At 39.3% G+C, this 14674-nt stretch overlaps 1 protein-coding gene across 1 annotated transcript; it reads left to right on the top strand.

Moving 5' to 3' along the window:
- The first annotated feature begins 8828 nt into the window (after window positions 1-8828).
- LOC118932917 (60S ribosomal protein L34-like) lies at window positions 8829-9167 on the top strand. Its single transcript, XM_036926785.2, has one exon. The coding sequence runs from the start codon at window positions 8829-8831 to the stop codon at window positions 9165-9167; it is 339 nt and encodes a 112-aa protein (XP_036782680.2).
- Window positions 9168-14674: the final 5507 nt, after the last annotated feature.

Genomic DNA, 14674 nt, shown 5'->3' on the forward strand with positions numbered 1-14674 from the left:
GAGAAAGTGCATGAAGGATCATGTATCGGAGGCTTTTATGAACTAGAGCTGAAAATGGCACACATCGTGGCTGTTATTATTCCACTGGCTAGCGCTCATTTACATGGCCATGCCTAAAATTGCTAGGGAGGTTGTGGGCCCAGGAATAAGAGCAAATGGGTTTGACAAATAGCTATTTGTATCTGTTGAACTTGCTTGTGACTAATTTCCTGACAAATCCAATTCTCAGTAATTCCTCTTCCTCTGAATTTTTCTTTTAATTTCTAGTATCATCTAGGCTGTGGTATCAGAAGGTAAACATAACTTGGGTGGGGTTTTTCTCTCTTATTTCCTTTCTACAGCTGCTAAGTTTTAGGGCAGAATCTACCCTCGGTATTTTTTAGTATCCCCTACTATTCAAACAGTGCCCAGCACACTAGAGAGTTCAATAAGTGCTGAATGATGAGAATGACAGTAAGGCCCTTCGGAGCTACTGAGCATACGAGGTGACTTCCCTGTGCTCTATTTGGGCACAGACTGCTATGGGCAGGGAGTGCTTGGTCCGCACTTCTGGTTTTTCTTTCTCTTGCTCATAGTCAGACTTTCAGCCCCTGGTTTTCATTGCCTCCAGCATGTTCGCCTCTTCTAGGTAGCACTCCTTTCTCATAATTTACTGTCTCTAATCTGCTACACAGTGTTTTTAAAATCTCAGCAATGAGAACCTTTCCACAAATAAAATCATCTGTGGAATGTGAATGCCAGCAAGGGGGGAAAATAACAGCTGTTCATGTTGTGGCAGGTGGGGGCACTGGCTCTATAGCTGCAGCCTGGCCCGAGGATTCTCAGGACACACCCGTCCCCTTCATCCTCTCCTCTCCTTGTCTCAACATTCCTATTTGTTCACTGAAAAGCATTTCAATAGGCAAAGTTGTTCAGGACCTCTTATTAATGGCACAAAACCTATTAATTTTGTCAGCAACTCACCCTTACCCAATCCCAACAAGCAAAGGAAAGGGTGACAAAGAGGGAACAGGAGAGGAAAAGAATTTTGAAAGCTTTGGTGAATAATAGAGCTGAGAGTTGTCACAGAGATTTACCAAACTTTTCAATAAAATTCCTTGTTTCCCCCATGGAAATTCTCTATCCAAGTAGCTCCCAAAGCCTCTTTGGCATTAAATGCCACATGAAGACAAAGACATATACCTGCTTTAAAGTGTCATCATAGAGAAATAATATGACTAATTATCAATGTTCATTCAAACAGTCTTCAATAGAAGCATAAACATCTCTTTCACAAATAAAATTAGAATGATGAGTCATATTTTTTTAGCAAAAATGATATTTCACACATTAAAGGGTATAAGAAATAATTCAATTACTTCTAAGAACATTAAGATCTGTGGGTTCAGTGAAAAGTTCCATGTATCAAATCAATACTAGTGTATATATTAATGTTTATATTATTTGTTATTCTGAATTAATGTTTCCTTGAGCCACCATTTTATTGTCACCTTTGATTAAAGTACCTTGAATTAAATGTTAACTGAGTAGAGTTTGAAACAAAGTTTCTTTAAGCCAGACTGAGCCCTAGAGACATAGACAGATTACAAAAATGCTCAATAAAACCAAAATTCACCTTCAGAAGATCAATGTGAATACAAGGAAAGGCTGTATTTGGGGACCAAAGGATGGACTGTCCTCTGGGCTCCGTGCTCTGTGCCATTGGCTCACAGTCAAAGCACACTGCATTGCACGTTATTAAATTTTCACTGCAAAGATAAAAAGAGCTAAAAGGACCTTGAAAATAACAGAAATTGTTCAAATGTATGTAATGGAAAAGGCACTGAACTATGCATTCAGAGATCTGAGTTCTGTTGCCTATGTTAACATCCATGTGACCGTGGGCAAAATGCTTATCCCCAGAGGCTTCATTTTCTCCAGCAGTTAAATGACGGTTTGAACCATCTATGATACTCTGTGCTAAACAGAAAACAAGGAAGGGCAACAATATCTTTTCTAATTTAAGAAAAAACCACCAAGAAACCAATGTCCCTCTTTAAAAACACCTCCTATTGCAGTGATGAAACTGGGCGGTGCAGCACGTCACTGGCAAAGGTGCTTGTAAGGGTTTCTAGGGCTGCCGAAACAAAGCACCACAAACTGGGTGGCTTTAAACAACAGAACTTTTATTCTCTCACATTTCTAGAGGCTAGAAGTCCAGAATCAAGGTATCGGCAGAGCTATGCCCCTCTGAGACTCTGGACGGAATCCTCCTCTGCCTCTTCGTGGCCGCTGGTGGTGGCCGTCAGCTGGTAGCATCATTCAGCTTGCCATTGCGTCACCCTGATCGCATCCTCTCAGGTCACTGGCCTTCTCCCTGTGCATCTCTCTCCACATCATCTTCCCTCATCTTACAAGGATGCCAGTCGTGTTAGATTAAGGGCCCATCTACTCTAGTATGACTTCATTTAACTTAACTCATTACCTCTGCAATGATCCTATTGCCAAATAAGGTCGCATTCTTAGGTACAGAGTTAGTACTCCAACTCATCTTTTTGGGGGACATAATTCTTAACAGTGATGATGGTGAAAATAAATAGTCAGAGAAGCTTGATAGGTTTAAAAGAAAAACAATGTCATTTACAATTCCGGCCACGTATAGGACAAGGTATGCGTAATGACTCTCTTCCCCCTAAACCATGGCTTCTTTGCTGGAGTACCTGGTGGCAAAGGAAAGACTCATCCAGTACAGAGACAACACAACCTGAGGTGGCGAAAGTGGCTCAAAAAGCCCCTGGTGCCCATAGGAGTACATCAAGTAGTCAGGATTCTGCGCAGCACAGACAAGCATTCAAAGCCAGTGCTTCCCAGGGTCTGTCCTGAAGGCAAATGCCACAAAGAGCCACTAAAACCAACCTTGCCATTCTGACTCAGGAACATTAAAAAATGCTTGCATTTTCCTCTCAAACTTCAACAAATGAGCAGGAAATATAGATGATAAATTGATAAACCTGGAAAATCTTGTCACTCCAGATAGCTATCAAAGACACTGGGGTCATGCTAAGAAGACTCAGGAGTGACTATGAAGGCACTTTCCCTGGCTGCAGATGAGGGAAATCTGTGCACCAGTAAGAATAATTAGAGCAATGGCTTAAAACACATCGAATTCATTGAAACCCTGAGTTCCCAATAATACTTAAGGGGGAAAAACCCTTATTGGTCCCCTTGAGGGATGATAGGAAACCAAATAATTATTTTGAAAATGTATAAATAAAAGGTGAGGCTCAAGTATTGATTCTGCCTTTACTATTTAAACTACACCACTGTTTAACCAAATAACTATGCAACCCTTCATGGACTAAAGGATGCCAAGAGATACAATAAGGACACTGCTAAAGCAATATTTCTATGTATCAATAAATTATACACGTTCAATGTGCCCTACTACCCAAATATAAGGGAATACTAAGACATTAAGAATGCAAATGAGATGTAAACATTTCATTGACCAAATGCAGCTAAATGATTGAATGTGTGCTTTTCTCTGCACATGGCTCTGAATGAGCAACCATGTGACAATCTGTGAGCCGCAAACTACTAGATACACAACATAATTGTGAAAATGTGTTCCTGATACCCAAATGAAAATAATTGACCAATGCTTCCAGTTTAAGAAGAGATTCACACACACACACACTCTCACACATACACACACACTTAACCTCTTGTACTTTCTGAAACCCCACTGAAAAAAATAATGCAAAAGTAGCTTCAAAGTGGGTGGTGGAAGGAGGGCAATTAAATTCTAGGAAACTATACAAATTACACAAATCTCTGAAAGACATTAAGCAGAGGAAGGGGAGTTAGGAGGGTATCATCAGAGCCTACGGTGGACCACAGCCAAGGGGTGTAAAATCATCAAACGCAGCAGGCAGTTTGATGAGAAGAGGGAGAGCACCCCCTCACTCCCCTGAAGTTAAGCCTGTCAAAGTAAATGCCCCACCTATTTACCAGGAGTGCCAGTCAGGATCCCCACTGCAGCGTGGGACCCTCATACCACAACAGAGAAAACTGCTCTATCCACATACTCGTCAATCACTGATGGAATGAGAAAAAGAGGTTTAAGAATATTATCTACAGCGAAAAAGGTAGCCAATAAGAGAACTAGATAATGTAACTAAGGGAGAAGAGAGGTTGTGACCAAGGAAAATGAACAAGCTAGGTAGAGAGACCCTGGAGAATAAAACTGAGAGAAAATGATTCCTGTTCAGGAACCCCAAGTATTTCAACAAAGCTAGTTTTAGAATATAAAGAAGGGATTAATGAGACGATGAGTGTAGAGAAGAACGTAGAGGCCAGAGCATTGCATCATACTAAGGAGATGTTGAGCTTCATCCTGAAAGTTCCAAGGACATTTAAATACAGTAATCATGGTCTGATTTGCTTTCTAGAAACATGACTCTGCCTTTTTATGGAGATTTCTGGGAACAAAACTGGAGAGAGAGAAACCACTTAGGTGGCTGCTGGAATCATCCAGGAGCAAAAGATAATCAATTGCTAAACTAAGAAAGTGACAGAGCCGCCTGGAAAAATGCTTTCCAAACTTCAACATGCATACAAATCACCTGGAGGGCTTGTTAAAACACTGGGCCCTGTGTGCCTAAAGGTTTCTTATTCAGTATGTCTGAAGTGAGACTCAAGAATGTGCATTTCTAACAAATCTCCAGTTGATGCTAAGGTTGCTGGTCCAGGGAGCACACTTTGAGAACCACTAGGCTGAAGGAACAAAAAAAAATGGTATTTGAGAGTATATAAGAAATGGGATAAATAATACTTGTTGACTGATTGGATAAAGACATTGAAGAGAAGGGAGGAGTTGTGGTTCCTTGAAACCCGTACCTCGGACAACCAGAAGTCCCAGGTGTCAGTCATCAAGGTGGGGAATCCTGAGAAAGGACATGTTTGATGAGGACAGGGAAGCAGTAAATATGAAGAGGTCCATTTACACACTTATCAAACCTGTATTCATGATGAACATCCCAATGGGATTATAAACAGGCAATTCATCTACCATTCTAGACATGCAAAGGGAGAAATGAGCTAGAAATATACATTTAAGAATTATGAGCATGTAATGATAACAAAAGCTATGAGAATGAACATGATTCCCCAAGGGTCAGGGAACACTGTGAGAAGAGGACAAAATCTTGAGGAACACAGAATGCAAGAAGAAAAGGCACTGGCACCACTAAGTCAATTGAGAAAGACAAAGAGGTAGAAGATATTCCACTGCTACATTGTTTATAATAGCAGAGGATTAAAATAAATGCCTATTGATATGAGACTGGTTAAATAAATCATAACACTCTCTAGAATATAACTCTTTGCAGCTACTAAAAAATGCAATGAGGAAGTACTCTAACTACTAATAGAAAAGATGTCCTAAATATAAAGTGATAAAAAGCAAGGTGCCAAATAGTGTGTTCAATGTGCTATGTCATTTATATGAAAAGGGAGGATACATATATGTATATGCTATGCACAAAATGTCTCTGGAAAGATACACAAGCAATTTGTAAACTCAGGAGGAACATAGCAGGGAACCTAGTAATTAAGAGACAGAAGATCCAAGGCAGAAATTCAAACCAAAGGTCAAGATGTCCCCTTTCATCCACCAGACACAGACCTAGTGTAAAGATGGAGGCATCAGATCTTGATTTTTAAATATTTAAATCACAAAAATAGTTCTCTTTATTCTGATTCTATGATCACCCAACAACATTCTGAGACTTTCCCCATAGAAAGAGAATTCACTCTGCATACTGTCCACTTGACAATCATATTTTCATGGCAGATTAATCACTGGCATTCTACTGTGGCTTTAAACCTCTATCTCTTGCAAGTTCTGTGAATTGTAGGCAATATCCCTGGGTTCTATCAATTCTAGGAGATCACACAGAGATTGTGAGACTACACAGCTAAGGACTAAATTCTGGACTTGAATAACTTACCCAAGGTAAATTCTACCTTCTTAGGTTTCTGGACAGCCAATCAGCTGGTCTCTTCTGGAGACACTCCAACAGCACCATGATATAAAACTCAAGTTTCTAGAGAAGACAAGAGTTGTTTATGATAGTCCTCACCTTACCTTTATGACACACATTTCTTTTACTAATGACAAATTTACCAATCTATCCATGAATTCCATAGAACTGAAACTGCCACCCTCTTCCAGCTGCATCCACTCCCCTCCCCAAAGTTAACCAGTATTGTTCCGTCAAAATATTTCTTCCTACCATAAACAAAAATTATATCATAAAAGTAGATATACACTTGCCAAGATCTACCACTAAACTACAAACCTTCTGAGGAAAAGATCTTTTAACACACTCATGCTGAATTGGATTGAATTCCCTGCTAATATATTACCTAGTCAGATAAGATCATTACTTATGCCACTTAAATCCAAGTTCCTTACAGAATTCTCTTTCATGTGTGACCTCTAATCTTCAAGGGAGATATTTTTGCTCATGGGCCCTTGACACCCTTCAAATGTAATCAGAAATGAAGCCACTCAGCCTACTTATAAAATGTGCTCAGGTAATACACTATTATCTAGCAAGGTCTGAATGTGGGCTTTCTATTCAGTTACTGGAGAATATCAACATACATGATACATAGATTGACATTTATCTGTTGGTATATGATATGTTGATAATTAGAGTTTTATTTTTAAATACGCTACACTAAAATGATGCCAAACAAGATGTACATTTTCTCTGACCCTGCAGAGGGGTGTTTGCAAGCACAGTGCAGGGACTCCAAGCACATGGAGAGCAGATAAGGTGGCCGACAACACCAGGCTTAGCACCTCCACTACTGAAATCCACACAAGCAGCAAATAGCTCTGCTTTTTCTGTTTCATGTGATAGTTTCATATACGATTTCATTTTTAAAAGGTTTCCACTAGTTTTTTTTTTGTTTGAAAAGCCAGTTGTTTAAAAAAGGACTGGTAATCTTACAGTGCCTCAGATCATTGTTATTATTATAAATATTCCTGCCCTGTGTCAGCACAGAAGTAACAGGTAATGGAGCGATGGAGTAACTAGCATGTTAAATAATAGAACGTTTGTTGAAAACACATTGCATACAATGTGATTCTTTTTTGGCAGTTAAAAACTCCACTTCCTTTCACTTTCTTTCATAGCAGTTACTACCTATTCCAGGTCATTTCTGTTACTCTCGGGTCTTCTAACTAACACCAGTGTACAAGTAATGTTCACAGTACTCCTTGTAGAACACAAAACCTAGAAAGGTCTCTTCGACCATCTAAACTCTTTAAAGAGGTAATCCCCCACTGAGAACTCAGACCAGAGTACTCTCTGTTGCATATTCAAAGCCACTTCTCTTTTGCCAGTAAATAGCCCCAATATGGAAACTCTAGATCTGGACATCTAGATCTAGTATGAAAATATATACTTTTTTCCATTTTATCTTATTCAAGTAGACCTTCTAACTTCAGAGAACTAACTGCAAACCTTAAGAGGTAAAAAACTACTTTTTATATATGAAAAGAGGTCCAATCACTTCTCACTGGAGAAGAAAAAAATGTCAGCACACAAACCTGGAAAATGAGGGGAGCCTTAAATTGGAAAGAGATGACAGTGAAATATGGAAGGAGGCAGAGGACATCTAAGAAATCAGACCAACTATATCTTAGTTACCAAGTTTCCAAAATTAATCTAGACACATTTTTCTGAACTCATCCTCAGAGGGATTTTATCTCTGCTCACCCTTATTTTAACTTGTTTAGGATATTATTTTCAGAACATATCAGTCTCATCTGATAAATTATATTTTAACCAAGTCATTATACCCTGTTGGAGATGATTTGCTATACTACTTAAGCCACATTCAAATAATTGTCAGTATTATTTAATACACTGTAAATATTTCAGATCAAAACCTAAGCAAATAATCCTTATCCAGCCAGGAAGACAGCACCGTCACTCAGCCATGCTGTGCATATGTCAAATACCATGATAGGGTAATAATGGCCTATTCATCAGAGCACAGAGCAAATGGTCCCACCACCTGCTCTATATCAACATTTATATTCTGATAAACTGTTTAAAGAAATGCAATGTCACTACCATCCTATACCAGTTTGAGCTTTCATAATGAAAGACACTGGTCAGTTATTCTCTATGCCCATAGAGTATTGACAGTCATAGATCTCAGCAATCTGAATCTAAAGCTAAGTACTTAAACAAATCTCTGGCTCTCAGCCTTAAAATATTCAATCTGGTTTTTTTTAACCTTTGAATATTTTTCAGATTCCTCAGTACACATGTCATAGCAAAAATCACACTGGGCTAAAATTGATTGATAGTCAACATTTAATGATTGAGTGACCACTTTGTACAAGGTTCTGGGTTTTAACAGCAATCAAAAGAAACACCATCTCAGCCATCATATTGTTTAAGGTATAAAGTCAGGGCTCCAGTCTCAAATCTACCATAAACTTAAAGTTAGTTCCATTATCTTGGATAAGTCGCTTAATCTCTCAGCCTCTTTATTCTCATCTGTAAAACATAGAAGTTGGACTAGATCCTTTCCAGCACTAAAATCCTGTAACTATTCATGCTGCTGTCGCTGCTGGGTTTTCCACCACAGGAAGCAGATGCAAGTACTCATCACCCAAACATCAACTGAACAGTGTAAAATTTGCTGACTGTGACTTACTATGAGCACCAGGCCAACTATGTCCAGTTTTAACCTTCAGAGTTTCACTTGAGATAAGATTTTGGGTCTTTACTCTTTGGGGACGGTATCGAGAGGCATTCAGAATGGCTTGGCATTTGACGTATCACCATAGGCTGTCTGACAGTAGAGCCTCTAACGAAACTGGGCTGTCCCAAGCTTCTGGTACTAGAATTGTTTACCTTTACACTACGAAGGTTGGAAAGGCACCAAATCCCATGTGTGGCATGCGTGCAGGTCAACTTGGAGGAGTTCGTGCTAGAAGACCTAAAGTTCTGAGGTTGTCCAAAACAAAAAAACACATCAGCAGGGCGGATGGTGCTTCCAGGGGTGCTATCTGTGTCCATCACAGGATCAAGCATGCTTTCCTCACTGAGGAGCAGAATATTATTGTGAAAGTATTGAAGGCACAGTCAGGAAGATAAATAAAAAATGAAGTTTTTTTTGAGTAATAATAAGAGAAAAGACGTTGGGTCCTTAAAAATATCCTTAAGACACACAGTATAACAACACTTAAGACCTTTTTTTAGAAGTTGAGAAAATACAATAGAGAACACTAATAATGTGTAGTTGTGAAAGACTAATTCGTGTCTTCAGCTATGAACATGAATGCACAGTGCCCCTCCATCTGTATAATTTATTCTGTCTACATATCTGTGCCGCTAGTGATGCGTCAAAAGATCCAATGAGCATAGACTTGCAAAAGGATATAAATTTATTCCCTGCATGATGCCTTGATGTTTTAATGATTATTTATATATATTCAACATTATGTAATTGCTGGGACTGAGAATTTTAAATTAAGAGCTACAATCTGAAGTCTAAAGTTTGGAGATCTGCTTCAAAGTCATAGAATTCCAAATCTAGAGGAGATTCATGCTTAATTCCCTCACTTTTGAGGTCATATACATATACACACACATATACATACATATGTAACCAAGAGAATTAACTGAATTTCCCAATACCCAAAGCTAGCACTTGACAGTGAGGACCTGAACCCAGACCTTCTGGCTCTTTTCCCTACAGGAAATGATTGCCCTCAATATATGCAGATGACAAGACCATCTCCAAAATTCTTTCTTGTCTAAATTTCTAGGCTCCCTGGAGGTGATTAAAATCCAGATGGCTCGCTAAACACAAGTAGGCCTTCCCCTTTCTGGGGGGAACTGAGAAGAGCACTGTATCAGTCAGAGTTCTTAGTTGCAAACAACAAAAGACTTTGACTGATTTAAGAAGGAAAAGAATTGTTTTAAAGATTTCTGGGTAGTTTCTGGAATCACCAAAAAATACAGAGAAATAGGCTAGTAAAAGAGACAGGAACTCAGGAAGCTGGGCTGCAGCCAGGCTCAAAACAAAATTGACCAGATTGGTGGGCTTACCACCATGGCCGCCACTGCGCGCTGGACCCTGCGTGTTTCCACAGCCCCTGCTTCCTCCCTCTAGAATAGATTGCTACTAGCCTTGGTTATTGGCTTCAGGATTCAAAGAATGTTTGAGGGGAAGCCCTGCACCTAAGCCCTCACTGCAAGGCAGGCATGCATCTGGCCTCTTCAGCTTGTACCATGGAAGGTAAAGTCTGCCGCAGGACATCCCCAAGTGAGTGGAAATGATCACTATACAATATTCAAACTAATCTCAAGAATTTAATAATAGCGTAGAAGACCATTTTAGCATGATACCTATACTATATCCAGAAGGATCACATTAAAATGAATGTGATATTACTTTTGGGTATTGGAAAATGAGTAATTCTGAAAAAAATATATGTTTTAATAGAGCTTTAAACTTTTCTATCACTTATATGCACTTAAATTTATGATATATGTAATAATTTTTACCAAAATAATAATGGAATGAAGTGTTTTCTAATTCTGCTGGTAATTTTATATGATACTATAAAGTTTAATGACATATGATGCTTTCTAAGAAAATGTACATAGTGTTTCATGACATTCACACACAAAAAAAATCCCTTTTAAATGCTAATTTTATTTTTGTAGTTGTTTTATAAACTTAAAGATTTGCATTTCTCCACAAATAATTTCCTAAAGAGTGTAATCTATTAGAGTATATGGGCACAGTTCTGATTCAGAGAGGGTTTAACCTGTCAAAACACCCTGTATTTTCCTCTTTACAATTCATACATTTTCATTCCTGGAACACTGTATTGCTGCCAATTTCAGGAGCCTATAACTTTCCACTGCTCTTGCTCCTGGAGCGTTAATTTGTACACTTGAATTTCTTGGAACTCTTTCCTTCTTTTCCCCAAATACCAAGCCCTCTACCCCTTAATTTTATTAGTTGATTCCATGCCAGTCACTATTTATAACTGGAGATAATCCCAGATTTGGACAGCTGGTCTGGTTCTGAGATCTGTGATCCTATCTAGTTTTACCACAGATGACCCTAGGCCACAAACATATTAAGGGCATGTATAGGAAATAACAAGTTTAATAAGCATGTAGCACATGTGTGCCACCATGGATCCTATCCTGTTAAGTTTGGGTACCATGCTTTAAGTGAGAGGGGACTTATAGTACAGTCAAGAGTACCTCTGGCATTTTTTATAAAGGGATGTAGGCTCCAGGGAGGTAGGCTCCTAGCATGCTGTGGGCAGACCATGCTATTCCCTGCTGTTTCTTTCACCTGGAACATCCTCCCTGAACCTCTCCATCAGTCTAAAGCCTACACATTGCTGAAAAGAACAGTTCAAATTTTACCTTTATTCCTGAGAGATGTACAGATATAGCAAAAAGTGAAAATGGGGGATGCAAATCTTAAAGACAGACATAAATAATAATCATAGGTACCAAGTACCAGACTTCCTCCTCACGTCACATCAACCATATAAGCATGGATGGGTTATATCTACTGTGTTCCAGACACTGTGAGCATTAAAGTAAATATAACATAGTCTCTGCCTTAGAGAATTTTCAGCCTGAAAGTATCAGTACAGGTTTCCATTGCCATCTAAAAGCAAAGCATTCCTATGAAAACTTTTGTAAGCCAAAATGGCATAAAGTGAAGAAGCAGTTACCATTAATTTATATGAGAAAATTTTTGAGCATTCCCAAGCCCAAAAAATAATCTCTCTTATGCTTTTCTGATGCCTTTAGGACACATCTTGCTAACAGATGCACAAAATAAATCAAGATAAATCACAGAAGCTCACGGACACAGTTCACAGCTATGGCATCTAGGTGCTGAGATGTGAGTGCAGCTCCCAGGGAAGGAGCCTAGTAGGGACACTCTCACTGCCCGGGGTGCACGCTGCATCTAGAATGGCTGGCCACAAAATAAACACTGAATGCCATTTTCACTTTTCACCTTTTTTTGTAGAAGTGAAAATCCTCTTTGGATTTCTCTGAGTTAGGGAAAACAGGTACTTACTTAGGTCTTTCAAAAAACTGGCATAACAGGAACTTTTGGATAGCAGGGGGTACCTGTATGTACAAAAATAATTCAACACAAGGGGCTAAGTGCAGAGATAAAGAGAAAGGTGCCTAAAAAAAGAACCTATTACAGGCTGGATATGGGCAAAGACTTCCGCAAGGAAGCCCATTGTACAAATAAGGAAACTGAGGTTCACAGAGGTTAAACGTTCATCATCACAAACTAGTAAATGGAGGAGCCAGAAATCAGACATAGCAGGTCCCTCTGAGCCCAACATTCCACTCTTTCTACCATGGGAAGTTAACATATTCAACTGTACGCTCCCAACACCAGGTGTATTAGTTTCTTAGGGCTGCTGTAACAAATTACCACAAACTTGGTGGCTAATAACAATAAAATTTTAATCTCTCACAGTTTCTGGAGACCAGACATCTGAAAACAAGGTCAGCAGGGCTGGTTTCTTCCGGAGGCTTACAGGAAGGATGTGTTCCGTGCATCCCTCCCAGCCTGTGGTAGGTACCAGCCATTCTGCTACCCCTTGGCTGGTAGATGCTTCATTCTAACTCTGCTTCCACCTTCACGCAGCCTTCTCCTTCGTGTTTCTCCTTTGTGTCTGTGTGTCTGAAATCCCCCCCCTTCCTTCCTCTTATAAGAACACCGAAATCCCCCTCTCTTCTTCCTCTTACAAGAACACCAGTCAATGATTTAGCACCCACCTAAGTCCAAGATTATCTTGTCTTAAAAACCTTAACTGTATCTGCAAAGACCCTGTTTCCCAAAAAGGTCACATTCACATGTACCTGGGTTTAGGAATTCTACTTACTCTTTGGGGAGACAGTATTCAATCCACTACAGAGAAAGCATGGTTTACAAGCCTATTCGACCTTTTATTTCTGAGTTAAAGTCCTCAAATTCACCCAGGGCTTTGTGGAGAACTCCTGGCATGCACACAGCCTTGGGCAGGCAGGCCTCTTGGGGACCACAGGGGTAGTGGGAGCTCACCAGGCCCCATGTGGCTATCACACTGCCTTCACTCCCCTGCTAAATTTCTCGTTAGTTTATTGGTTCTTGCTTATATCAACTGAGTGCACAACTTCAAGCCAGCTGCCTCATTAGCCTCTCTGCTTATTTGCTGACTACTCCTGACAATAGTTGAGGGTGTGGGGTTCTCCACTCCCCTCTCCAAATCAGGTCAGTCCCTCCAGAAGCTAAGCACCTCTTTTTCACAGCCTGCCCCACCCTGGCCAATTATCACCAGATGGACATAAGGGAGTAGAATGGGAGCAACCCAGGTTCATGCAGCACAGACTCTCATTGCTTGTCCCTGAGGTTCAGTAGTTCTTGTTAAATAAACTCATATCACTTTGTTGTATGCCTCTAGTCAATTTTCATTTCTGAAATGGTTGTTCTCATCTTACTGTCCAGTTTTACTAATGTTTTGTGGGAAAGGGATTTGCAACACTCCTCACTTTGCCTTTCTGAAAGTCTCATCCCTATTCTCCAGCTATTAACCAAAAAAAGAGCCATCATCACACTGCAACTCGTTGAGTATGTAAGTGAAAGAAGGCAAAGAGTCTCCAGAAATGCTCACTGCACACTGGGGATGGGACTGGATGGAGCAGGAACTGACAATTTAGTTTCTTTTTCCCTTCAAGCATATTATTTATTGTCTGCATTTCTCATTATCTCAATAGTAAAAGAAAAAAGAATTGCCTAAGCCTGTATTTTACAGAATAAAGGAAGAGTTCAAAATCTAAATAAAATAATCCATCCATCAAGATGTAAATTGCTACAGCAATTACAGATTACTCATGCACACAGAGAAAAATACTTGCCTATTATTGTCCGTGGACCACATTGATCCACTTTAAATATTTATGACAAATGTTTTTTTACCTCGTTGTTTTGAAGTTTCCATAGCTCTTCTTACTCTAACTAGGAAACCAAATCATTGAAAACCACTCCTATTTATAATACATTCCAGCTAAAAGGTGATGAATGCAATCATTTATTATTGGTTTTAGGGCTATTAAGGTACCAATTAATTTTTTCCCATCTGTTCTTTCATCTACACCTGCCCATAAACACAACTGCAGAACTCCTTCTTTCAGAGGTACCAACTGGTAACCTCTGGCTGAAAAACAGGTTTTATTTAGCTCTTACTATAACTTTTAAAATATTGAGCTTAAATATTTAAAAATAAAAAATCCACATATTTCACATTAAAAAAAGAGTACCTACCTTTTTTTTTTTTTGATAGAATAGAGTTAGTGATGCCAAACCTAAAAATGTCTGCCCTTTTTAAATAGGTCAAGCAATCTCCAAAGTGTTGCAGTTGCCACCTGTCACTATAGTCTCCCTAAAACTGGGAACCAGTGTCAGCAACCATCAGTCATTTCACTTGCACTATTTTTCTTTTTACTATAGAGAAGTATTTTCCTGTAAAAATGGGAAGAAAAATAGAAACTAATAGGGCTTATCCTTCCAGCCAGTTCTCTTCACTTACTAATGCTCCCTGTCTGGCCTCCATAGGCAT

This window comes from Manis pentadactyla, chromosome 1, assembly GCF_030020395.1.
Source record: "Manis pentadactyla isolate mManPen7 chromosome 1, mManPen7.hap1, whole genome shotgun sequence".
NCBI classification, from domain to species: domain Eukaryota; kingdom Metazoa; phylum Chordata; class Mammalia; order Pholidota; family Manidae; genus Manis; species Manis pentadactyla.

What these genes read in the sequence shown, in the direction of transcription:
- LOC118932917 (XM_036926785.2), top strand. Translation starts at nt 8,829, where the DNA reads ATGGCTTGGCATTTGACGTATCACCATAGGCTGTCTGACAGTAGAGCC.